The sequence below is a fragment of the Natator depressus genome, chromosome 14, assembly GCF_965152275.1.
Source record: "Natator depressus isolate rNatDep1 chromosome 14, rNatDep2.hap1, whole genome shotgun sequence".
Lineage (NCBI taxonomy): Eukaryota > Metazoa > Chordata > Testudines > Cheloniidae > Natator > Natator depressus.
The window spans coordinates 26,623,336-26,651,137 of NC_134247.1; the positions used below are offsets into that span (position 1 = coordinate 26,623,336).

The 27,802-nt window shown below is 43.1% G+C and overlaps 1 protein-coding gene across 1 annotated transcript in view; it reads left to right on the forward strand.

Moving 5' to 3' along the window:
- GSG1L2 (GSG1 like 2) overlaps nucleotides 1–22,215 on the forward strand; it is a 74,865-nt gene extending 52,650 nt beyond the window's left edge. The window contains exons 4-5 of the mRNA XM_074970960.1: nucleotides 8,945–9,056; nucleotides 21,915–22,215. Coding sequence (XP_074827061.1) covers nucleotides 8,945–9,056; nucleotides 21,915–22,215 — 413 coding nt within the window. The remainder of the gene's footprint in view (nucleotides 1–8,944; nucleotides 9,057–21,914) is intronic.
- The last annotated feature ends 5,587 nt before the right edge of the window (nucleotides 22,216–27,802 follow it).

The window sequence follows — 27,802 nt, forward strand, 5'->3', positions numbered from 1 at the left end:
TAAACCCTGAGCATATGGGCAAGATTCACCAGCCAGATACTACAGAAAATTCTTTCCTGGGTAACTCAGTTCCCACCCCATCTAATATCCCATCACAGGCCATTGGGCCTATTTACCATGAATATTTAATTACCAAAACCATGTTATCCCATCATACCATCTCCTCCATAAATTTATCAAGTTTAATCTTAAAGCCAGATAGATCTTTTGCCCCCACTGCTTCCCTTGGAAGGCTATTCCAAAACTTCACTCCTCTGATGGTTAGAAATCTTTGTCTAATTTCAAGTCTAAACTTCCTGGTGGCCAGTTTATATCCATTTGTTCTTTTGTCCACATTGGTACTGAACTTAAATAATTCCTCTCCCTCTCCGGTATTTATCCCTCTGATATATTTATAGAGAACAATCATATCTCCCCTCAACCTTCTTTTAGTTAGGCTAAACAAGCCAAGCTCCTTGAGTCTCCTTTCATAAGACAAGTTTTCCATCCCTCGGATCAGCCTAGTAGCCCTTCTCTGTACCTGTTCCAGTTTGAATTCATCCTCCTTAAACATGGGAGACCAGAACTGCACACAGTATTCCAGGTGAGGTCTCACCAGTGCCTTGTATAACGGTACTAAAACTTCCTTATTCCTACTGGAAATACCTCTCCTGATGCATCCCAAGACCGTATTAGTTTTTTTCACAGCCATATCACATTGGCAGCTCATAGTCATCCTATGATCAACCAATACTCCAAGGTCCTTCTCCTCCTCCGTTACTTCTAATTGATGTGTCCCCAGCTTATAACTAAAATTTTTGTTATTAATCCCTAAATGCATGACCTTACACTTCTCACTATTAAACTTCATCCTATTAGTATTACTCCAGTTTACAAGGTCATCCAGATCCTCCTGTAGGATATCCCTGTCCTTCTCTAAATTGGCAATACCTCCCAGCTTTGTATCATCCGCAAACTTTATTAGCACACGCCCACTTTTTGTGCCGAGGTCAGTAATAAAAAGATTAAATAAGATTGGTCCCAAAACCGATCCTTCAGGAACTCCACTGGTAACCTCCCTCCAGCCTGACAGTTCACCTTTCAGTAGGACCCGTTGTAGTCTCCCCTTTAACCAATTCCTTATCCACCTTTCAATTTTCATATTGATCCCCATCTTTTCCAATTTAACTAATAATTCCCCATGTGGCATGGTATCAAATGCCTTACTGAAATCTAGGTAAATTAGATCCACTGCGTTTCCTTTGTCTAAAAAATCTGTTACTTTCTCGAAGAAGGAGATCAGGTTGGTTTGGCACGATCTACCTTTTGTAAAACCAAAGGAGAGCTTGGCAACTTATCATAGCACCACAGTGTAAAAGGGAGCCCAGGCTTAGTGGTACCACTGTTCCAAGTGGCAACCCAGGGGGAACCCATCACACCAACATGCCTCCTACTGCCTCTTCAATTTTATTACCCCACCATACCTTGCTTCCACCTGGATGCACTGGTGTATTAGGAGGCATCCGCTAATTTTATGCACCTGGACTTTGCACAAGTGCATAAGAGCCCCGCCCAGCACAAAGGATCCCTGGATCTGGTGGAATCTATTGATGGATTGTTCCTCTCATTGGACCCAGTCACCCACTGGACCACCCTCCACCCTCCAGGGTCACCAAGAAACTCTCCAATTCAGGCTCATTTGAGCCCCGTGCACTCCAGTTATTCTCTGAATGTCCTAGCTCATGACCCACAACCCACATATCCGTTGGCAGTATGCTTCAATTCCCTACACTGATGGCAGTCCTGTCTCCCAAGACCCAACCATGGATCAAAATTCCTCTGCAACTCAGTCTGTTTCTGGAGAATCTGAACCTGAGAGTCACATTGCAGGGACCCGCAGCATCTTCCACATCTCCTTTTACAGCCCCTGTGAAACCAAGACTTCCTTGACATTTTTGACAAGAACAAAGCGGATACCTTGCCACCCCTTTGCAGTTATGACTCTCCCATTGATCTTTAGCCAGGAGCAGAGTTCCTCTTTGCATCTACTCTCTCATGGAACCTGAGCTACAGGCCCTCCAGGATGACTTTCAGGACAAAGTTTGAAAGGGGTTCAAAAATCCATCCCCCTTTCCAGCTGGCACCCCAATCTTCTTTGTAAAAAAGAAGGATGAATCCCTGTGGTCTTGTGTGGACTATAAGGCATTAAACAAGATCACCTTTCATTACTGGTATCCCCTAACCTAATTAATGAACTCTTTGAGAGGCTTCACTCTGCCAGGGTTGTCATGAAATTTGACCTTCATGAAACATATAAATTGATATGGATCCAGAAGGGAGATGAGTGGAAGACTGCCTTCCATACTCAGCATGAACACTGAGTACTTAGTTCCACCATTTGGCCTTTGCAATGCCTTGGAAACCTTTCAACATCTTGTCAATGGTATCTTCCAGGGCATGCTAGATCATTTTGTTGTCATCTGCCTGGACAATACTCTCAATTTTTCTGAAAACTAAACCGTTCATGAACATCATGTATGCAGTGTTCTAGAGAGGCTCTGTCAACACCATCTTTATGCAAAGCCAGAAAAGTGTGAGTTTGATCAGGATACCATTGTATTCCTCTGATATATTATCTCACCTAGAGGATTGACTATGGACTCACCAAAGGTCACTGTGATATCTGACTGGGCTGCACCCAAGGATGTCCACAGGGTACTGCAATTGCAAGGGTTTGCCATTTCTATAGGTGATTTATTAAGAGGTTTTCTAGCTTAGTTGCCCCATGACAGCCCTTCTGTACAAGGAAACTCAGTTTGTCTGGTCCACAGAGGAGCAAGCTGCCTTCGATTGACTAGATTCACCACAGCATCCTTCCTGATCCATCCAGACCCCACAAAACCACTTACAGGAGAGGCTGACATGTCCAACTTTGCACTAGGAGTGGTATTGTCCCAGCTGGTGGGCCTTTGGCTTTCTATTTCTGTAAGCTAATGCAGGTGGAGAAATAATACGATATATGAGACAATGAAATACTAGCCATCAAAATAGCATTTGAATAACAGAGTCATCCACTAGAAGGGGCTAGGTACCCCGTCAAGGTTCTGACAGATCTCAAATATCTGAATATCTCTGGACAGCAAGACATTTTAATCAATTTCAGAGCTGCTGGTCCCTCTTCTTTGCTCGTTTCGATTTTGTGGTCATCTATTGCCTGGGACCCAGAAACAGAAAGGCCAATGCCTTGTCCCAAAATAATGAGTACTGTGAGCCTGGCAGGAGAAATCCCTCCACAATCCTCAAGGTCTCCAACTTTGTTTTGGGGACAGTAGAGAACAACCTGATGTCTTCCATCTGTTTCCTGCTACCCACTGACTCCTTTGCCACTTGAACCTACCAGACCAAGGATGACACCAGTACCCAACCTGTTGCCGAGTTCAGGCTACAAGATGACATTCTCTATTACAAGGATTGTATCTATGTCCCGGAGGGACAGTTCTGGATTTAGGTTCTCAAGCTCTGCCATGATACACCACTCACTGACCACTGGTTATTTCAAGACTTGGAAATTCGTCTTAAAGACTTTCCGGTGGCCAGGCCCATGTACCTTTGTCAAACAGTACACAGAATCCTGTGATCTCTGCGCCTGCACCAAATGCCCGCATTTGAGGTAGCTTGGTCTTTTCCAGTCCCTGCCCACTCCACCTCAACCATGGTCCACCATATCCATGGACTTTATCATGGACGCACACAGTGATTTTAATGGTGGCTGACCTTTTTACCAAAATGGCACACTTTGTCAGTGCCCCGCCATTCCTACCACTCCTCAGACCACGCATCTTTTCCTGGGGAATGTTTTTCAATACCATGGACTGTCAACTGACAACATGTCAGTCTGAGGCTTTCAGTTCATCTTCTGTTTCTATTGGGAGTTTCTAAGACTTCTGGGCATAGAATCTCTCCTCTTGTCTGCTTATCACCCACACACTAATGTGCAAAGTGGATTAACCAGGTCCATGAGCAATATCTTTGCTCCTTCATGAGCTACCAGCAAGACAACTGGGTTTCCATGCTTCCCCATGCAGAATTTGCATATAATAAAGCCATCCGTGACTCCACCTCTCAAAGCCTTTTTTTCTCCAACCACAGGTTTCATCCTCAATTTCACCTAGACATCGCTGCAGGATCTCCAGTACCTGCTGTCACAGACATGATGACCACCTCCACCATGTACATCTAGAACTTATGGAACATCTAGCATCTGCCAACGAGGCATACAAGCATCAAACCAATCAGAGCTGCCAACCCGTAGCTCTGATTCCTGGCTCTGACTCTGTCTTCATCTTGGCTCTGGCATTCAGACTCTGACTTCGGTTGTGACCTGCAGCTTTGATCCCAGCTCTGATTCTGCTTTGACCTTGGCCTTTGGCATTTGGATTCTGACCACTAGCCATGACTCCTTCTCTGACCTCTAAGCCTGACCACCTACAACTGAATCTGCTGAAAGGTATTCTGGTGGAGTGGTAGCTGCACCGTAGTTAAGGATATTCTGGTTGAGCCCTATCAGCAGTTATATCAAAGAACAATGCAAATTACCAAAATGTCTTATTACATTTACTTATGATCAGCAATTCTCAATTCTTTAGTACCTAACACATATATCACACTTCCAAGGGTGCACTTATCTTTAAGGCACTTTGAAGGGTGTAGTTACTTCTCTTTAACTAGATTGGCCCAAAAGGGACAAGTTTAGGATATTCAAAACAATTGCTTAAAACAATTCTTTTCAATCTCTTTTAGGCCAATGTGCTTGCACTTATAAAGAAGTTAAAATCTAAAATATGGTTACTTGAGGGCTCACTAGAGAGTGTAGACTCAGCAAGATCACCTACAATTATTTATATTAAAGAATAGATGAGAAAATACAATCTTTGAAAAGAAATCTCACCACTTCTTTTTATCTTCTTAACCCCGGGAGGGGGGAAGAGTCCTTTCCACATGGCTGGACGAGGCATCGATTACACTTAGGATTCTGCAGTTCCTTGCATTGGGTTCAGTTCACTCTATTGAGTCCTAGTCTCAGGGCTTGCTGGTATTCAGTGAATGGCATGGATACATTTATTTAATCCTTTCTTTTCAGAGGCTTTTTAAGTTTGATCAGTTTCAAGAGTTGTATTTCATTATTTGTCTCCACTATGAATTGGGATCCCCCATTTTAAGCAATTTCTCTTCATAGCCCAAAGTTATACTCTGGTTTATATCTTTTAACATTTCTCCTTCCTCGTGCCAGAGAATTCCTATTACTTCTAGAGTGCAATAATTATTTACAATGAAAACCAACAAAATTTGGAGGACATGCACCATACATCCTTTGATTATACATAAAAACTTCACATTCTTTAGGACTTGCAATAGAATAAGAGATATCTTCCACATATAGAAGGATATTAATATGTCTCAAGGCAAATAAACCTGCAGATTCTAATTTAGGATGAAAACATGTAGCTTGGAGTTTTTTTGGAGTTCTTTTTAGCTGGGTGGGAGAAAGAGGTTTATACAGATGCAGATTATGACTGAGTCTTGCCTAGGTGATTAACAATACCCTCATTTAAGTTTCAATAGTTGGGGTTGCTTGGCTGATCTGTGGGACCTTAGACACAGTGTCTGACATGATGTGAAACATGTTCTTATTGTCTTCATAGGTGGATTCTATTTTGGGATAAACAGAGATGGGATATGTTTTCTAATTTTTGAGGACCAGAAGGAATCATTACTTATTAATCATCCAAGTCATATCTGTCCCATATATCCCTTACAAGTGGTGTATCCGTAGTTTGGGGTATTCTGGCGGAGCAGTAGCTGTGCAATGGTTCAGGGTATTTTTGGAAATCAGCCAGGAGTAAGGCAGTAAGTGAAAAGTTGCCAATATTCAACATTTTAATGAATGCATCATTTATATAAAATACATTGATATACACAAATTTAAAAATATGACTTGACAAGTGATTGCTCAAAGATCTGAGAATAAAATGAATATTTGAAATGGAAAGGGGACAGAGTTGATAACCAAGCAAGAGCATATTCCATATATACAACTAACTTTATAAGAACTTTAAGGTTGCAAAGCAGAAGCCAGTGAGGGCCATTTTTTAAAAAGGTATGAGGTACTGACAGGCCCATACCACCTTGTAGCCAGCAGCCCTGCTGTTAAGGCACTCACCTGCAATGTGGGGGACCAGGCTTCAAATCACTGCTCTTACTGGTTTGGAGCAGAGACTTTTGTATCTACATCACTAGACTGTCAGGGGAGCAATCTGACTGCTAGGCTGTAGACATTCTGGGATTGGGCTTTCTAAATCTTTCCTGTTGGAGCTGTTCCTCTGTGAACAAACAATTATTCAGTAGATCAGGGACTTGCACTTAGATCTCCCACATCCCACTACTGGGCTATAAAATCAGTCTGCTGCTCACCCCATGACTATTGAAGTGTTTACACAATGTGGAATATCTCCTACAGGTGAGGACAGAAATTCACCCCATAATAGCCCATACATAGGTGGATGGAGATCTGGGTTCAAATCTGGAAGAACAGGAATCTGAACTTAGATTTTCTACACGCCAGCTGAGTGCCCTAACCACAAGGCCAGGACACACACTTGTCTTTTGTGACAGCTATCAGGTCCTAGGTGTACTCTGAGACCATCTATGGGCTCATGCTCTACTGGTGAGATAATTGAAAACCTAGTTTGAGAATCCCACTTCAGGGCCTGTGGGGCTTCACCTTAAGTGAGGGCTCCCAGAAGCTCATTAGCCACGGGCCTAATCACCTACTGTTATTATTGCCCTGGTCAGGGTGAAATTTGCCCCTGTGCAGTGGGCCTGACCATGTCCCTTTGATGGTTGTTTACCAGATACGGACTGGAACTCCTTTCAAAAGTCCAATGTCATCAATCCTCCACTGAGTTCTTCCACCTTTCTCACAAGGCCTATCAAGTGGCAAGTTGCTCTAAGTTTTGCTGTCTCTCCAGCTCAGAATGCTTTGCTCTCTATAGCTGTGGCTAGAGTTAAAGCTCTCTTCAATTGTACCTGCTGGGCAAGGTTTTTACCTGTTAATACAATAACAAGCCTGTTTCTGATATTTTAAGTTTTGCATTCCCAAAATTACAATTTTCAGTCAAGGTATGCAGAGCTTTTATAAAGCATTCAACATTTTCTCCTGGATCTTGAATTCTCTGGTGGAAGCAGAGAATAAATCACATTTCTCTAAGGTATAAAATATGCATCAACCATAGCCAGAACACTTTCATAGTCATCTTTGTGACTGTCTTCAGTAAAATCAAAGGATTTAAAGATACACTCGTCTTGTTTCCCCATAGCATAAATTAAAGAAGATACCTGTATATCTCCAGTTTCTTTGTGGAGCTTGTTTCCAGTTCAGAATCTTACAAAAGACTGCCCTCAGTCCATCCATTGTGATGGTTTGTCAAAGCTCAAGTTCTCTGGGGCATTGAAGCATGGCATGTTGATAAGATCCTGCAACCTTTGTTGCTTTGTTTCTTCTGTCTGCAACCTTTGTAGGTGGTGTTCTTGCTTCTGTTCTCCTCCGACTCTAGTTTACTTCTGACACTATGTCATGCTCCTGTACGAGATATCGAATGGCTACAGAGCTTGTTTCTGAGCAGGACACATACCACATATGTTCATCCTAAGAGCCTTCAATGAACTGCCTGGTACAGTTGAGATTAGCTTAAATAAGATATTTTACACAGAGTGCCATGTAGTGGCTGAACAGTACACTACAGTTTAGCATTCCATTACAATCTGGTTTACACCTTCAAAATAAGAGTTAAGGGGGCTGAGGTGGGACATTGACTTTGTGCTCACACCATCCCTTGCAGAATGACCTGAAATGTTAACCATCATCTTATTTGTCACCATCACCTTCCCCCTCATCATCGGTGGCCATCATTCTGGCACCTCCCAGGGGCGCACTCTCTCTCTCTCTCTCTCTCTCACACACACACACACACCCCTCTCTCTTTACTGTCCATAGGCTGGGATGCAACTTTTATAAAATGTTATACTGATGCCACTATGTTTGATGCATATTCAGTAGGTTTTCCCCCCTTTTCCTTATTTGTATTTCCTCCCCTTACTAACATTGGAGTATCCTTCTCTTATAGGTTAGTACATCAATTATCTCAACTTATTATCATATATGTTATTTCAGTGCCATGGCCCCCTTGTGGTTAGGTATCTGCAGATGTAGCTCATGTACCTGTTATTGTTATGTACACCAGTTCATTGCCTTGACACTCTTGTGGTTGGACTCATGTTCCTGTGGTCTGAAATTCCCCTTAAACATTCTAATTTCAGCTCCCCAATACTTGGGGTTTTCCATTGGGCCATTTATCTGTGCCAAATTTCATAGGCCTCAAGCTTTATGCTAAAACTGCTGAAGCTAATGTCTTACAGGATACAGGCCTATAGGTTCCTTGCATTACAGCTGAATATAATGAAGGCAAGCTAGCCCTATGAGCTACACTACTCTTGATGAATTTCATATAAGGTTTTCAAAGCAGCTTAAAGGAGTAAGGCACTCCACTGCCACTGAAATTCAGTATGGTTTGTACACTTTAACTTCCTTAAATACCTTTTAAATATCCCATCCTCATTCCCCAGTGTACAGCGAAGTTTGCATGGTGCTGTAGAGGTGACCGTAACAACTCAGTCCCTGGTAGAAGGGGCTTCCCATGTATGAGTTGCTAGTTTGTGGAGCAGCACAAGCAGGGTGGTGGGTGTTCCATTCTCTTTACAAAGTAAAGTATTTTTTCAGCTATTTTTAGACCTTTAAATACTTCACAAAACATTCTCCATATTCAGGAATAATCTCTAATAAAGTGCCAGAAACAGTTTTTGCATGTGTTTATTTTTTAATATATCTTACAAAGTTATATTTTTCTAGGTCTCTTTGGCATGGTCGCACACATGATGTATACAACTGTATTTCAAATGACCGTCAACCTTGGTCCAGAAGACTGGAGACCACAGATGTGGGATTATGGCTGGTCCTATTGGTAATTTTTGCACTAAAATATCTAACTGTTTCATTAACATTTAAATTGCTCTCTCTGCCATCCTTGTCCTCCAGTAACAACTAATGGCTCTGATTTGAGCTTTCCATTGAGGGTGTAATACAACAACCAACTTCTTTATTTGAAATTTCTGTAGTCTTGTCTAATGGTATAAGGTCCCATAGTTCCAGGACAGCTAGTATCAGCACTACCCAGGGCATGCAGGTGCCATGGCTCCCACTCCATCCCCCCTGTTCCCTGTCCCCTGACTGCCCCCTGGGACCCCCTGCCCCTTACCATCAGGAGCTCGCAGCCCCAGATGGAGCCAGCCACACTGCCGCGTTGCCCGGCAGGAGTGGTGGGCCAGAGCGCTGGCGGCACGGCGAGCTGAGGCTGCGGGGGAGGAGGGACAGGAGGGGAGGGGCCTGGGGCTAGCCTCCCCATCTGGGAGCTCAAGGGCCGGGCAGGACGGTTCTGCGGGCCTGCGGGGCATAGTTTGCCCACCTCTGCTATAGAGTCATTCTCATTCTCTGTAGACCAATGGATATTCATTAAAATGGGAACAGCTACCATAGGAGAGACTGAGACCTACCTCAGAATAGTACGTTGCTCACTAGTTAAGATGCTCTGTTGGGATGAGGGGTGTGAGTTCAACTCCCTATTTCGGAATGGGGATTCGAACCTAGTTCACCCACATTCTAGGCAAGTGCATGAATCACTGGACTGCAGGTTATAAAGACATATCTGCATTTCTGGCCTGGAAAAAGTTTTACTCGGCTGTCACTAATTAAGTCAAATTTGTAAATAGTTTTGGGTCAACTGAAACTGCTGTGGTAAACCCAGGACAAACAGCTACAAAAGGGGGGTAGTAATTAGTCCCAGGGGATTAAAAGGCCCCTCCCAATCCACTGAGGAGAGAGAACCACTGGGCAATAAGGTTCAGCTGGAAAAGGGGTTGCTAGGGAACCAATTAGGTTCAGCTGACTCCAACTACTTGGGACCTTTTCAAACCCTCCCCTGGGTGGTAGGAGGGGGAGAGTGAGAGGAGCAGGGAAGTTGCCAGTAGGCTGTTTGTAGCAAGACACCAAACCTTCCCAGTAGGAAGGCTGCACTCGCTCCCCAGAAGGGAAGGAAAACAAGCACAAGGGACTGACTGAGCAGAGGAGTAGCAGGACCCTGTGCCACCTATAAGGATTTGCCTTGCCCCAAATCACAGTCTCCAAGGCTAAAAAGGACTGAGCCTACTGAGGTGAACAAGGTATTTTGCCACACTGCATTTTGGGTGAATCAACTATTTAATAATATTCCTAGATTCCAAAGCCAGAAGGGACCATTGTGGTCATCTAGTCTGTCTTTTTGCATAACTCAGGCCAGAGAACTGCCCCCAAATAATTCCTAAAGCAGATCTTTTAGAAAAACATTATCCTTGATTTTAAAATTGTTAGTGATGGAGAGTCCACCAGGACCCTTGATAAATTGTTCCTGTGATTAGCTACCCTCACTGTTAAAAAATGTATGCCTTATTTCCAGTCAGAATTTGTCTCACTTCAGCTTCTATCCCTTGGGAAATGTTATACATTTCTCTGCTAGACTGAAGAGCCCATTATTAAATATTTGTTCCCCATGTAGGAACTTATTGACTGTCATCAAGCACCCCTTAACCTCCTTTTTTTTAAATTTAAATAGACTCAAAGAGCTCAATCTATCACTGTAAGGCATGTTTTCTAGTCCAGTAACCATTTTCTTCTTTGAACCCTGTCCAATTTATCAACATCCTTCTTGAATTGTGGGCATCAGAATTGGACACAGTATGCCAGCAGTGCTAAATATGGAGGTGAATTTGCTCCTCCTTGAGATTCCATAGTTATGCATCCCAAAATTGTATCAGCTGTTTTCGTCATAGCATCGCACTGGGAGCTCATGTTCAGCTGATTATCCACCATGACCCCCAAATCTTTTTTTGAGTCACAGCTTCCCAGAGCAGACTCCCCCATCCTGTAAGTATGGCCTAAATTCTTTGTTCTCAGACCTATACATTTACATTTTGCCATATTAAAATTGTTTGCTTGTGACCAGTTTATCAAGCGATCCAGATTGCTGTGTATCAGTGACCTGTCTTCTTCATTATTTACCACTCCTCCAATTTTTGTGTCATCTGTAAACTTATCAATGATGATTTATGTTTTCTTCCAGACCCTTGATAAAAATGTTAAAGAGTGTAGGGCCAAGTACCAATCCAGCAGGACTCCACTGGAAACAGACCTGCTCACTGATGACTCCTCATTACAATTACATCTTGCGATCCATCAGTGAGCTCGGTTTTAATCCATTTAATGTGTGCCATGTTAATTTTATGTCATTCTAGTTTTTTAGTCAAGATGTTGTTTGGTACCAAGTCAAATGCCTTACAACAGTCTAAGTATATTACCTTTATCAACCAAACTTGTAATCTCATCAAAAAAAGATATTCCATTGGTTTGACAGGATCTATCTTCCATAAACCCAAGTTGATTGGCATTAATTACATTACCCACATTTAGTTCTTTATTAATTGAATCCTGTGTGAGCCACTCCATTATTTTACCAGGGATTGATGACAGGCTGATAGGCTATAATTTTCCCATTTACCCTTTTTAAATATTGCCACAACATTCACTTTCTTCCAATCTTCTGTTAAGTCCCAAGCAGACTGCAAAGAGCTACAAAAGGATCTCACAAAACTGGGTGATTGGACAACAAAATGGCAGATGAAATTTAAATGTTGATAAATGCAAAGTGTGGCAAATGGCTGATGCTACTGGGATGGGTCCTGTGCTTTTTCTTGGTGTGGTGGGTCAGGGCGCCACCCCTCACCCCTATTCTTGGGCATTGTGGGCTCCGCTAGTGCCCCGGTGGGAGAGAGAGGGGAATGGGGAAGGGACCCAGGTCCACTCTCCTACTCTGTGTCCCAGCCCCTTCAGCTTTGCGGGCTGCTTACCCTCTCTCCCCTTGGGTAGGGTTTCCCTCAGTCCTCTGTGCCTGGGGAGTCCCTCTGCTCTGCTTGGGCAGGGTTTCCCTTCCCCTGGCAATCTGGTTCTCTGGCTAACAGCAGTACTCCTCCAAACTCTGGTCAGCTCTCCTTCCTTCTCTCTGTCTGATGGAAGAAGACAGAGTCTTCACGCTGAGTTTGTCAGCAACAAGTCAGACAATTTATTCATGCAATTGCAGGGAAGACAGCAATTGGACAGAGTGTCTGTCCTTAGGCAAATCTTCAAAGTACAAACAATATAAAACATTATTTATTCCCTTTCATTACATATAGCTATGTCCTGTTTATAAATTTTTTCTTCCCATTATCCTAGTCAACATTGCATTCCATTCTTATCTTAAAGCAAGGTCACTTGTAGTTTTCCTATTCGCCTCGCACAAACCTCGCTTCTACAAATCTCGCGTTTAGGGTTAAGGTTGGCCTGTTTCTTGCTCTGTCTCTTAACCAAACTAAAATAACTGCACACAAATCCTCTTTTCCCTTTCACACTTCCACAATCTATTTAACCTGTAGTAACATTTCCCTAGTCCACAGGGAACAAGATCATCCTAGGGCTTCTGCCCGCCTACTTCCCAGCTAATTTCCCAGCACCCAATAAGTCAACTCTCCTGCTGCTCTCTGGCCTTGCTGTATCACAAAAGTAATGCACATTGGAAAACATAATGCCAACTATATGTATAAAATGATGGGGTCTCAATTAGCTGTTACCACTCAAGAAAGAAATCTTAGAGTCACTATGGATAGTTCTCTGAAAACATCCACTAAATGTGCAGTGGCAGTCAAAAAAGCTAACAGAATGTTGGGCATCATTAAGAAAGGGACAGATAATAAGGCAGAAACTATCATATTGCCTCTACATAAATACATGGTACGCAAACATCTTGAATACTGCGTGCAGATTTGGTTGCCCCATCTCAAAAAAGATATATTGGAATTGAAAAAGGTTCAGAAAAGGGCAACAAAAATTGTTAGGGGTATGGCATGGCTTCCATATGAGGAGTGATTAATAAGACTGGAACTTTTCGTCTTGGAAAAGAGATGACTAAGGGGGGATATGATAGAGGTCTATAAATTCTTGAGAATTTGTTCACTCATTTTGAACTCTGGGTGTTTCTGTACCATCCTCTTAGGCCAGGAATGTGCTTACGTGGTATTAGCTAACACCTGGTGCATTGCTATTCTGCCAAGGCCAGGCCTACTCTGGTTCACAGCCTTTGGTTCACACTGTTAGTTATGCCTAAGGCTCTAGCAAGGCCTACACACGACATATTGAAAATCAGTATTAAAAGTCCGATAAGCTCCTCAGCTAGCTCTTTTAACAGTTTCAATGAAAGTTATCTGCACCTGCTGATTTTAAAATGTCTGCCTCTTGTAGCTTCTGCTTAACATCCTCCAGAGACACTAGTGGAATGGAAAGAGTGTTATCATGTGATATAGCTATGTCATCTGTTTTTTTCCCCCAAATACAGAACAGAAATATTAATTGAATACCTCTGCCATTTCTGCATTATTATTGATAATTCTACCATTTCCATCTAGTAATGGACCAATATCATTGCCAGGATTCTTTTTGTTCCTAATATATTGAACAAATGCCTTCTTATTGTCCTTAACTCTGCTGGCAATACATTTCTTTTTTTTTGTGTCTCTTTGCATCCCTTATCAATTTTCTACAATTCCTAGCTCCTGATTTATATTTTATAGTCATTGCTATCAACTTCCCCTGTCTTCCATTTGTTTTATATATTTATAATACACACACACTTTTTTTTTTTATTGCTGTCTTCACTTCCTCTCCAAACCAGGTTCGTTTTTTAATCAGCATGGCATTTTTCCTCAGTTGTGGGTTTGTGGCTTTTTTGATATCTAGTCAGGAGTTCTTAATGATTCCCAATTAACATTCACATTTTTCTGATTTAACTTAGTCTTCCCAGCTGTTTTGGCTCATAATAGTTTTTAGCTTTATGAAATTGGCTCTATTAAAGCATCAAGTGTGCATATATATTACCGGGCTGGACTTTATTCTGCTTGTACATTATAAATCTGATCAAGTCATGATCACTTGTACCTAGACTACCATTAATTTTAAGTGATCAATTTCTCTTTATCTGTTAAAACAAGATCTAATAAAAAATTCCTCCATGCTGGCTGCAATGCTCTTTGAGTCAGGAAATTGTCATTTACATTGTCTGAAAATGTGCTCTCAACTCTTCTCACAGCTGCAACTGAAGCCAATGGGAACTGTGCTTTGAAAGCATAAAGTGCTATATACTTTATACTATACTCTGAAACATCAGGTCTCAGGTGTCTCAGATTTGGGGACCCAAAATTAGTGGATACTTTGACCTTAATTTCTCTGGTTTCAGAGTAACAGCCGTGTTAGTCTGTATTCGTAAAAAGAAAAGGAGTACTTGTGGCACCTTAGAGACTAACCAGTTTATTTGAGCATGAGCTTTCGTGAGCTACAGCTCACTTCATCGGAGCTTCTCTGTGCCTGAGCTCTCCATGTGTAAAACAGGGATAACAATGCCATTTCACCTCTCAGGGGTGTTGGGAAAATAATTTCATTGATATAGTTGAAGCTCTCAGATACTGTAGTGATGAGCACCATTGAAAAGCCCATGAAGAAATTAGAATTGTGTATTCAGAGTGGGGTATGGTTAGTGTGCGGTAAATAAACCCGGGGGCCACAAGTTGAACAATGAGGATGAAACAAAATATTGAGTAGCTGCAGTCTATCCTGTGCACTGAATTCATAGATTTTTAAAGCCAGGAAGACCATTAGATCATTTTGCCTGACCTCCTGTATCTCACAGACTGTTCAATTCCACACAATTACCCATCTACGGAGCCCAGTCATGTGTGTTTCACTAGAGCATATCTTCCAGAAAGGCATCCAGTCTTGACTTGAAGACATCAAGAGATGGAAAATCTACCACTTCCCTTGATAGTGTGATCCATTTGGTAATCACACTCACTTTTAAAACTCTGAGACTTATTTCCAATTTGAATTTGTCTGCCTTCAGCTTCCTGCCATTGGTTCTTGTTTGTCTTTCTCTGCTAAATTAAAAAGCCCTCTAGTACCTGGTATTTTCTCCCCATGAAGATACTTAGAGCTAGATCTGCATAGGGACTTAGGTGCCTAACAGTCATTTTAGGCACTTAAGTCCAACATTTTGGTGCCACTGAATCCTTCAAAACTCCCACTTAGCTGCCACCTAACCTTATAAGTGACTAAGTTCCACCAGCAGGCATGAGCAAAACCAAATCCTGATGCCCCAAAGCTGCTTAGCACCTTTGCTTACACCTAAACCCGAGTTAGTGGGATGCTCAAGCTATACAGTCTCCTGCCTATCTCACGTTCAGGCCCTATCCAGCAGGCATTTTAAGAGCACTCTTACCAAACTGGGCCTCACACAAAGAACAGCTAGGTGATGACGTTTGGGGATTGTGTGTGTGTGTGTGTGTGTGTGTGTATATACCCAATAAGCCAGTGGATAGGGAACTCCATTGGGGGGCATGTTCTGAACTTGGGTCTCTCACATCCCAGGCGACTACCCTAATCTCTGGGCTGTTGGCTATAATGGGTAGGAATCTCTTGTTCACTCATTCTCTCCTCTTTCCCCCTCCACAGCCCCAACAGATGGTTCACGGCTGTGAATCCTGAGCAGAGAGTGATGCCTCCCTCCAGCCCACAATTAGGTGCCTAGCTACCTTTGAAGGGTGGGGCTTAGGACACACCCCTCACAGTGGAATTTCCTATTGGCTAGAATAGGTGGCTCCCTGCTCAGTGTGCTAGCTTCTGTGGCTCCCATTTTTAGGCACCTAACTCTCCCCCTGTGTAGGGAGCCTGGCGGCAGGTATAAGGGGCTTGTGGAGACGAAATCTCTCCAAATAGGGCAAGAAATGCCAGCTGTGGCTCACCTCCCTTTGGAGGCGTGCCAGCCTGCCACCTTTCGATTGTCGCTGCTGGAAGCTCCTCAGAAGTGGGGGGGGCCAATGGTGTCCGGAGAGCGACCCCGCCCCCACTCTGCCCCAGAGCTCCGCTCCCGCTAGGTCTCTTTCCCCGAGTCCCAGCTCGCTCCTCTCCACCCGCTGCTCGCCCTTAAGGCAGGTGGGGGCAGAAAGGAGTGAGTGGTGGGGGGCTTGGGGGATGGGGCGGAGAGGCATGAACGGTGGGTGGGAGGGCCCTGGGAGAGGGGGTGGATAGGAGAAGGCAAGGGGACCTCTGTGGAGGGGGCAGAAAGGAGCAGATGGGGGGCTCGGGGAAGGGGGCAGAGAGGAGAGAGAGGAAGGTGGGGGTCCTTGGGGAGGAGGCAGAGAGGAGCAAGCAGTGGGCAGGGGGAGGGGGAGGGGGCAGAGAGGATTGAGCAGCAGGCAGAGAGTCCTTGGGGAGAAGTGGTGGAGTGGGGTCATAGCTTCAGGGGAAGAGGCCAAGTGGTGGCAAGGCTTCGGGGCAGAGTGGGGGTGGAGCATGGGATAGGCCTTGGGTGGGAGGAGGCTGAGAAGTGGATGAGCCTCAGGGTGGAGCAAGGGGTGGGTTCACATTCCAGGCAGCAGTGGCCACCTCTAGGGAGCTTCTGGTGCTTGCAAATGCAAGCCTCCCCAAATGCAAGAGTCATGCATCTCCTAAGTTGGGCACCAAACGTGGGCTGAGGATTGCATTGGGTGGAAGGATGCCTACATGCTAGATTGTGCAACACTCAGCATTGCAGTGCCTAAGTTCCTTTGTGGATTTAGCCCTTATACACTGTAATTAAGTCACCTGTCGATCTTCTTTTTGATAAAGAGCTTGGTCTGTTCAGCTTAAGTCTTTCATTGTAAAGTATTTTCCCCATCCCTGGAATATTTTTTGTGGTACGCTTCTGCACCCTTGTGGATTTCCTTGGTCAGTTTTATGAGGCAGGAGTGGAGAAGGCAAGTAAATGGCAGAAACATGCCACAGAGCCCCATTCCCTGTCAGTGCAGCTGAGCTGCTTTATAGCCCTCAACTACTCATTGTAAGCAGGGTCTGAATAAGCTCTCTCCTGCCATCTATGGCAGGAGGAAAAGATGTGGGGAAAGGATGTCAGGAGCAGACAGTATTTGCATAGACATCCCTTCTCTGCTCATTCCCTAGGCAGAACACCGAGCCTGAACATCTACACTGTGATCAATGTTGGCTGTTTTGGTAAAGATTTGAATGCTGAGATAATGAAATATTTTTATTTTTATTGTATGAGTAAAGGGCAGCCAAACTGGGCTTAGTATGCCCCATTGAGGGGGTCACCCTAATTTGACCTCACTTGTTAAGCAGGGACTACTGATGCCAAATCCTGGTGAAAGTTAGAGAAGAGGGGTATAGGTATCCTTGCCTTGTGGTCCAGTCCTGTTTAGGGAGTCTCTAGAGCTATTTGATCCTTTTCTGTCCAGTGTTTAAAAGTAAAGCTGACTAGACTCAACTGAGAATCTGGGTGGTGTTAGTGATTTCTTGAGCTGCATGTACTGATAAGCTGCTCTAAAAGAGCTGAACCTTAGGTCAGCTGTGGATATAGTGTTGCAGTGAAAAGACAATGTAGAAGAGTTAACAGCAGAGAAGTTCCCTGCTACCCAATGAAATCAGCAGAAAGTTGAAATCAGTGAGAATTGGGCTAAGTAGTGGAGCAGCAGGATACAGCATTGCAGAAAGAGGTAGCGTGGAGGGTAGAATGACAGTGGCAGAAACTGCAGCAACGTTGATGAGCAAAGGGGCCGGGAGGCAAACCCACCCAAACACACTCCTGGCCTCTGAGGATATTGCTGACCTTGGACAACAAACCATGAATGGCATGCAGTGGAAGAAAAAGGGGAATGGCATGTTAGAGACACATCCATCTGTTGGACTTTCGCATCACACGGTGGAAAACAGAGTCAAAGGATTCTGCCCAATAGTGGGGCAGGGGTTTTATTTATTGGTTGTATACTTTCAAGTGATTGTTGCAGTGTTTTCTCAAATTAATGCTTTGTTTAGTTCTTTAATTTTGTTTATTTTGTTATACGCAGACTCAGGATATGGCTACGCTGCAATTAAAAACTCGTGGCTGGACGGGCCAGCTGACTCGGGCTCAGGCTAAAGGGCTGTTTAATTGTGGTGTAGACATTTGGATTTGGAATGGTGTCCAGGCGCCAAGATCCTGTGAGGTGGGAGGATCCCAGAGCTGGGGCTGCAGCCCGAGCCTGAACATCTACATTGCAATTAAACGACCCCTTAGCCTGAGTCCAAGTCAGGTGGCCCATCCAGCCACAGGTTTCTAATTGCAGTGTAGCCATACCCTCAGCAAGTGGGGAAGTGTTGCCTCTAAGGGGTGCCCAAGGGCAGTGGTCAGTTTTTCTACACTACTGGGTGAGGACTGAAGTCAGTTTTGTTTTCTATTGTTAATAGGAACCCCTATATTTTAAACCAGGCCCTTGTTGCTGTCGACTCCACTTGGCAGAAGGGTTACAGTTTTGTGGGCTTGTCTAGGGTCCTGGGTCAGTGCCCCTTGCAAGCACATTTTGAGTAAACCATTAATTTGGGGAAACAATTTTGTTATATTTTTGAGAAACGACACTTTCTATAATGACTGTACACACGTTAGAGGAGTGGAGCAAGGGGATGAATATCGACCCTAAGACCTGCCTTCTAGTAGAGGAGGAGTAGTAGTAGTAAAAAATGGGTGGCAAAAAGGAGCTGGACCAAAACCACTGTCCAACAAAGGCAATGGGCCCCATGGGGCTAACCCACCCTGTTCAGCATGGCTCAGACTGAGACTGAAGACACTACCATGGTGTATCCTAGAATGGAGAACAGATTCTGGTCTCTATCTGCGGAACTTCTTTTGGCTTTGAACCCCACAGCAGAAGCATTTAGGCCTGTTGCTAGCACACCCATTTCATCAGTGCGACCAGCCTATGGCAATGAGTCTGCCCCACCAGCATTCCCATATCTCTTGAAAAAAAGACAGGACTCTGATGACACAGTTAAGTTGTTGGGCAAGGGGACATACAGGTGGAAGGTGTCCCTGATGCTTTAGACCCTCCACTATTGGAGCAAGAGATGCAGAGGCCTATGTCAGTGTCTGAGGAACCATCAATGGAACTGTTACCATCCCTTGCCAAGGAGAAGTCTTCACTGACCCTGCAATCCCTATTCTCAATAGTAGTGATAGGGTTATCAGGCCAGTAAACAGGTTAATTTATGAGCACCTGGGGAGGTTAGAGAAGAACTGATACATGTAGCTCACAGGTTTGAATCAGCAATAGTAGGCTTCTTAAGACTCTATGGGGAGAATTCGTAGAACCGGTATAATATGGAGTGTGATTTGCCAGGATGAAAAATTATTGGCTGGGAGGAGAATGTAATCAGGATCTGAATGAACTCTCCCCTGCTGTCTAGTGAAGAACTGAGGGAAAAAACCTTAGGAGCAGATTATACTTGCATAGACCCTGCCTAGGTGATAACCAAATAAATCTGCTTGCCTAAGTGGTCAATTTTGGTTATTTCATGTAAAGATTCACATTAGTATGAAATGTCATTGTAATGAAATGTTGTTATCCTTATTGTATGAGTAAAGGGCAGCAGAACTGTACTTAGTATCCTTCGATTGAAATTGGACCTCACTCGCTAAGCAGGGGGTAGTGATGCCAAATCCAAGTGAAAGTCAGGAGTGGAGGTAATGTTTTTTACCTGATAGTGTGGTACTGTTTAAAGTGTCTTAAAAGTTATTTGATCATCTTCCTATGATGTTTTGGGGGTTTATCCACCCTAGTAAGGGGTTCTTTCATAGAATCATAGAATGTCAGGGTTGGAAGGGACCTCAGGAGGTCATCTAGTCCAACCCCCTGCTCAAAGCAGGACCAATCCCCAACTAAATCATCCCAGCCAGGACTTTGTCAAGCCTGACCTTAAAAACTTCTAAGGAAGGAGATTCCATCACCTCCCTAGGTAACGCATTCCAGTGTTTCACCAACCTCCTAGTGAAAACGTTTTTCCTAATATCCAACCTAAACCTCCCCCACTGCAACTTGAGACCATTACTCCTTGTTCTGTCCTCTGCTACCACTGAGAACAGTCTAGATCCATCCTCTTTGGAACCGCCTTTCAGGTAGTTGAAAGCAGTTATCAAATCCCCCCTCATTCTTCTCTTCCGCAGACTAAACAATCCCAGTTCCCTCAGCCTCTCCTCATAAGTCATGTGTTCTAGTCCCCTAATTATTTTTGTTGCCCTCCGCTGGACGTTTTCCAATTTCACTCCTTGCCCTCTAACTTTGAGTGCTTCTGTGCTGTATAGCTTTGATTGAGACCTCTGACACCAGGAGCCAGCTCACAGCATAATGGTCTCACCCTGGCTTCCACCAGCCCAGTTACTCCTTACAGAGTGTCCATAACAACACTTCTGGTCCCAATTCTCCCCAAAACCATCTCCCCTGCAGTGTCCAGATCCTCTTACTGGACACTCACAGAGGTAACCACAAGTTCATTGAATCCAAAGAGCCAGTATAGATAACAGCTTGGTAGCTCAGCTGGGGTTATATACTCCACCCTACTACACAGCACCAAAATGATTTGTAGTAATAAACTTATTCTTAGTTTTTAACAAAGAACGTTGTGACAGGGTGCACCTGGACCTTTGTGACCCCCTACTGGAGGCCCTGCAATCCCACTGCACTCTGCCCCAGGAAGGAGTAGTAAAGGTGAGTCCTCCAGGCCTACCTAGAAAGGCTACACAGAAGCAGCCAATCAGAGCCCACTATGCTCAAATAAAAGGAGCTGCAAGGTTGAGCAGCTCAGTCTCTGGCTAGGATTAGAGGGGTGTTCTGCTCTGGCCCAGGGTGTTTGGTGTGCTGCATTTACTGGACCTGAGAGAGAGAGGACCTAAGAACTGTAACCCTGAGGTGGTGGTAAAGAGACAAGGTGAAAAGAATCCCAGGGAAAAAACAGCAGCAACTTATTAAAGGAGGCAGCACGTGGCTGCTGTGTGTAGGATCCCTGATTTTGGACCTGGAGTGGTGGGCAGGCTTGGGTTTCCCCACTGGCCACTGGGAAAGTGGCCCAAGCAATGAGAAGGGGACATGGCTTGTTTAGAAGTCCGATCTAAGGGTCGGATTTAAAGGGCCCAGAGATAGAGCTGAATACCCTGGTGAGGGCTGACAGTTTGTGGAACTTTTATAACCCTTGGAAGGGATTTACTTTTTGACTGTGTGACTTGGCTGGAGGGCTGAGCCACTGAAGACCTACCTAGGGAGGTCACAAACCTACTGGGAGCACCAGAAGCAGGAAAAGGCCTGCAGTACCAAATGGAGCAGCAGGTGGTGCTCCGGAGGGGGTGCCCCCATTACAAACACAGATTTCCATGATTTCAAGCAAGAGTGAGAGACCTATGAAAGGGTTGCAAACAAAATGAAAATAACATGGTTTCTAGGGTCTAAAACTTAATTCTAGCAAAATATAGCTTTGCGTAACATAGTTTCTTATTCACACTGAGTTATCAGCATGCTCCAGCTTGTTTCAGCAGGAGGGACCCTTCTTTCATAGATACTCACTTATGCCAAGAATCATTTTGTTCTAAAACACAAAAATATGCTGTTTAATATTCATACAGTTGAAGGCAAACATTAAACTTAAGTACTCAGTTAACTCTGATTCATCTTGAGCTGTTTAGCTCTACAGTAGCTGTTAAAACCTTCCACTAGGAGTCTGTTCCCCCATTTAATCCATAATTTATAGCAATAAATGGATAGCTTGATCACTTTTGCTACAATATATTTAGGAGATACAGTAGTATGATGTGGATGCAAAACTGCTGTCACTTTCTAACAAGACTTTTTGTTGACAGCCTTGCATGGGGTTCCTTCACTTGCTGTATGGCTGCCTCTGTCACCACTATTAACCGATATACAAAAACTATTTTGGAATTCAAGCACAAACGAAAAAAGCTGGAGAGAAGTTTAAAGAATAAATGCAAGTTTCCAGATCCTGGAGTTCCAGAGAAAGCTTGGAATATGTATGTTAGCTCTTTTCATAACACTACAGAGGACTTGGCGCATCAATTAAAGGACATACATAATCCAGCCAGCATTTCAGTGTTTGTAGATTTAAACAATATCCCTGAGCCACACCGTGAAGAGTATTGCTAAATATGTTCTATGATATTTATTTAATTAAAAATGTATCTGTCTAGCATTATTTATTTTTCATAAAGAGAGAGGCTTTTATCAATGCTTCAAGCAAGACATAGTGTTTGTGGAACTGATCCAGCTAGAGTGGTTCACAAAAGGCACTAAGTCATATTCTCCATCGTCCTGCATCTTGTACAGTCATATACACATGTGCAAAGTGGGTGTGAACACTACTACATCGGAATAGCACTGGCTTACACCCACTTTACTAGTGGAAATGACAACACCAGTACCATGGCAACAAAGAATCTGGTCTACAACTTGGTCCATAGGTCGAATAGGCTATTTGTTATTAAAGATGCAACCTCCCAGCCAAATTCAGCACATTTCAGGCTACACTGATTAGTTTCACCATGTGACAGAGGTCCCAGGGAGCCACACTGAGGTAATTTGATTAGGATAAACTGTAAGGAATGGGGCGGACAATCCCCAAAGCTAGTGGATATTCCAATACTTAGATTTATCAAGGAAGCACAAAACAGCTTGTATAATACCTAACTGGTTACCCAGAAGTCAACAACACAGTTCCCTTAAAGTAACCCAGCCTTAGGCCTCCAACCAGACATCCAAGTCAAATATGATGAGGATTACTAAAAATCTTATTCATCATATAAGAAAGTTCTACCAACTCCAAAGGAACAGACACATTATATCCCAGGTTAATGAATATTCCAGATCTTACCCAAATACACGCTTATAGACAATTCTTATTAACTATACTAAAATTTATTAAAAAATAAAAGAGAGAGTATTGGTTAAAAGATCAGCATACATACAGACATGAGTACAGTTCTGAGATCAGATTCATAGTAGAGATGGTGAGCTTTGTAGTTGCAAAGTGTTCTTTCAGAATTGGTCCATAGGTTAGAGTCCAATGTTCATATTCAGGGTGATCCAGATAGGACTGGAGATCTCAGTCTTACGACTTACGCTTCCCTTGCATGAAGCATCAAGCAGAACTGAGATAAAAAGGATCAGGTCCCAAGAGTTTTTTATACAGTTTTCTAGCAGCCCCTTGACCATACAGTCCTTAGGCGAACAACAGGCAATCAGCCAGACTCTGAAGTAGACCGGTTTCCTAAGCATCACTGTTAATTAGCTATATGGATTAACATAAGGCAATTTATCCATTAGGCAGTTTATCACAAACTTTAAAGAGACATATAGACAATGACATTATTTCACCCAAGATTCATCTAAATGTTAATATTCCCTTTTGATCTCTGAATCAAAAGCTATAGTAATAGGAACTATCTGTTTACATGGCTAACATCTAACAAGATATAAGTAAACAAATACAATTAGTATCACCTCTAATTCTCTAAAAATACAGGTTTGCATTTCAAAGTTCTAGCCTATCTAACATGGAATGGCCCTAATTACCATTTACATACTTTTTAAACATGTCTCTAAAGATTGAATTTGGGTCATTTATCCTGCAGGATGTTTAACCCTTTCTGGCCATGTGTCACCCACCATAAGGATGGTGGTGGAATTTGATGCCTGTAGACAAACTGGAAGTGATAGGGTGTTATTGTGCAAGCTGAATGAGAAACCCATGCTGTGAGTGCTGGTGTTTTGGTGCCACATGACCCCGCTATTACTATGCTGATGTGCATCTTTATTGGGAGTCATAGTTTACTGAAGACTACATGATACAGTGTCTGTGATGGTATTCGAGGCACAGAGGTCTGTGCAAAGTTCTGGTTCCCCCTTCATCTTGAAGAATTGGAAGGAGCAGTGGAAAAGATTAAAGTCTTGGAAAGATTTTCTTGTGAGGAGAGACTGTTTAGTATATACAAGAGACTAACAAGAGGGGGTGTGTCAGAAATATACAGAGTAGCGAATAGTCTAAAGATGGTAAATCAGGTGCCTTTATTTGCTTACTTGCAGAAGGGGGTATCCAATGATTTTGAAAGGCAAAACATTGAAAACTGGTCAAAACAAATATGCTTTTACTTAACACATAATTAACATGTGGACATTTCTGTCACAAGATATCACTGAGGTGAAGATCTTAGTAAGAGTTTTAAAAAATTAGATGTCCCTATGTAAAATGATTACACCCACAATAACATTTGGTAGGGAAAAGTAAGAGTGAGATGAACTCTCATATTTCAGTAAGTAAGCCAGCTGCTAACTGAGAAGGGTTATGAAGGAATATCCTCTTTGGGATGGGTTTTTCATAACTGTCTGCTACAGAAGTTTCTTATACCTCTGTCTGAAGCTGATGGTGCTGGTCACATCAAGACAGGAAACTGGACCAGATGGACCTAGGCTAATCTGCTCTACCAATCCCTGTATACAGCTTGAACAGTCCTGTGGATTCTTACACGTTTTTAAAATGGCAGATTTGGAAAGATGAAACTTTTTTTTACTTAGTGAGCAATAATGTGAACAAGAGGCTTTGGGAGCAGGAAAGACATCAGTCATACTCACCACGATTAAGTGTTGTGCCTGAGAAACTTCTCTCTTGTAGCCAGATCTAACCATTCAGCTCCCATTGCATAAATTACATCTCCTGTGCTAGTCTTTTGAACCTATTAAAGCACAGGCTGTAATACTAGTTCATAAACTCTGTTAGAAGGGATCATTGTGAAATCTCTACATTGGAAGAAATCCTCAATAGCACTGAGTGGACTTTTTCACTTATTCAGGCAGCAAACCGCTTGAGGAAAATATTTAAAAAGAACAGCACCCCATGGGGCCTCTGGCAGCTGCATCACTATGTCGTACTTCTGTTTCCCAGGGCAGTAGCATGGATCTCAGCAACCTTTTCATTGCCTTTTACTATTCTCAAGTAACTTGGATGTCTCTTTCTGTTATTGATGGTGTTCTCCTTTTTCTTCTGACTGACACTGGGCAATTCCTGTACAGCCTGATTCACATGGGGACAGTTGTATTAATGTAGATGAAATAAATGATCCCAAATAGTCAAAGGTATTAACACCTTCCATATTAGGGACATGATCTGGTTGGTCTGATCAGGTCTTGCATCTTTTATTAAACAATCATATAACAGGTCATTGTGACAATTCACGAACCTTTACCCATTTTCCACCAATTACATTCACAGTTAAAGTTAGCTTGGGGAAGATAAAGGAGTGGTTCATTCAGAACTCAATTAATAAAAAATTAAAGGAGGGCTTGATATCTTTTTTGATGAGATTACAAATTTGGCTGATAAAGGTAATAGTGTTGATGTCATAAACTTAGACTTCTCTAAGGCCTTTGACTTGGTATTACACAACATTTTGATTAAAAAACTAGCACAATTTAAGGTTACCATGGCTCACACTGAATGGATTAAAAACTGGCTAACTGATAGGTCTCAGTATATAATTGTAAATGGGAAATCATCATCAGGCAGGCATGCTTCTAGTGGGGTACCACAAGGATCAGTTCTTTGCCCTATGTTATTTAAGGATGTTATCAATAACCTGAAGAAAACACAAAATTATCAAGATAAATTTTGCAGATGACACAAAAATAGGGGAAATGGTGAATAATGAAGAGAACAGGTCACTGACAGAGTGATCTGGATTGCTTGGTAAAATGGGCACAAGCAAACAATATGTGTTTTTAAACAGTTAATGTAAGTATATACATCTGGGAACAAAGAATGTGGGCCATACTTACAGGATGGGGGACTCTATCCTGGGAAGAAGCGACTGAAAAAGATTTGGGGGTCATGGTGGACAATCAAGAAAAAAGAAAAGGAGTACTTGTGGCACCTTGGAGACTAACCAGTTTATTTGAGCATGAGCTTTCGTGAGCTACAGCTCACTTCATCGGATGCATAGCATATCGTGGAAACTGCAGAAGACATTATATACACACAGAGACCATGAAACAAAACTTCCTCCCACCCCACTGTCCTGCTGCTAACAGCTTATCTAAAGTGATCATCAAGGAAGGCCATTTCCAGCACAAATCCAGGTTTTCTCACCCTTCCCCCCCCCCCCCCCCCACACACAGACACACATACAAACTCACTCTCCTGCTGGTAATAGCCCATCCCTCTTTGAAACCTCTCTTTATAATGCGCATGATAATCAAGGTGGGTCATTTCCAGCACTAATCCAGGTTTTCTCCCCCCCCTCCCCCCCCCCCACACACACACCCCCCTCCAAAAACCACACACACAAACTCACTCTCCTGCTGGCAATCAGCTGAACATGAGCTCCCAGTGCAAAGCTGTGGCCAAAAGGGCTAATGTGATCCTGGGATGCATAAACAGATGCTCAAATAGGAACAGAGAAATTATTTTACCTCTGTAGTTGGCACTGGTGCAATCACTGCTGGAATACTGTGTCCAGTTCAAGAAAGATGTTGATAAATTGGAGAGGGTTGCCTTTTAGTAATAGACTCAAAGAGCTCAATTGATTTCGCTTAACAAAGAGAAGGTTAAGGGGTAAGTTAATTACAGAGAAGAAGTATTTACAGGAAGAACAAAAATTAATAATGGACTCTTCAGTATAACACAATCCAGTGGCTGGAAGGTGAAGCTAGATAAATTCAGACAGGAACTAAAGCATAACTTTTTAATGGTTAGAATAATTAATCACTGGAACAATTTACCAAGGATCATGGTGGATTCTCCGTTACCGACAATTTTAAAATCAATATTGGATGTTTTTCTAAAAGATCTGCTCTAGGGGTTATTTTGGGGAAGTTCTCTTGCCCATGTTATATAGGGGGTCAGACTAGATCATCAGAATGGTCCTGTCTGGCCTTGGAATCTATGAATCACTTATTACAACAGGGCCTCAACCTGGCCTGCACTTTTTACAGTGCATGTTTGCATGTGTGCTCCCCCATAGGCACATTCTTTGGGTGCTAACACTTGTGGTGATGATACAAATAAACTGCTATGAATGGATACATTTATCTCAGAGCTTCTTTTTTTCCTCAGGAAAGCACTACAAGGGACAAAGTGAAGGTGGCTAGTGCTTTAGATGTTGATTTTCATCCACTCAGACATGTCAGTTAACCCTGACTTTGAATTTCCCTGTTTTAATGTTTGTTTTTTATAGCTACAAAAGTTATCGTAACAGTTATTTTCTCTTATTTTACTAATGGGTACTTTGGGCTAGATCCACAAAGAGACCGCTACGTTAGCCACCTAACTCCCCTGAGATCCTCAACCCCCGTTCAGATGCTGCCTGTTCGTGCAGATACATAAATTTCTGCCAGCAAAGTGCCCAAGGTGCCTACATTTTTTCCAGTGGGTATGCACCTGTAGCTCAGTGCCTTAGCTCAGACCTAAGCCCCAGTAGGATTCGTAAACTAAGTGTGCCTCTGCCTATCTCGCCTGCAGAGCCCAATCTAATAGGTATGCTCAGAATATGTTCACTTGATCGGGTCTGACACTAAACACAGAGAGGGTGCGGTGTGTTTCAGAATACCCAAGAGCCCAGGGGCTAGGGCACTTAGCTGGCATGTGGGACACCCCACTTCAAGTCCCTGCTCCATATTAGAGCAGGGATTTGAAAACAATACCCACATCCCAGGTCAGTGCCCTGACCACTAGGTTACAGGTCTC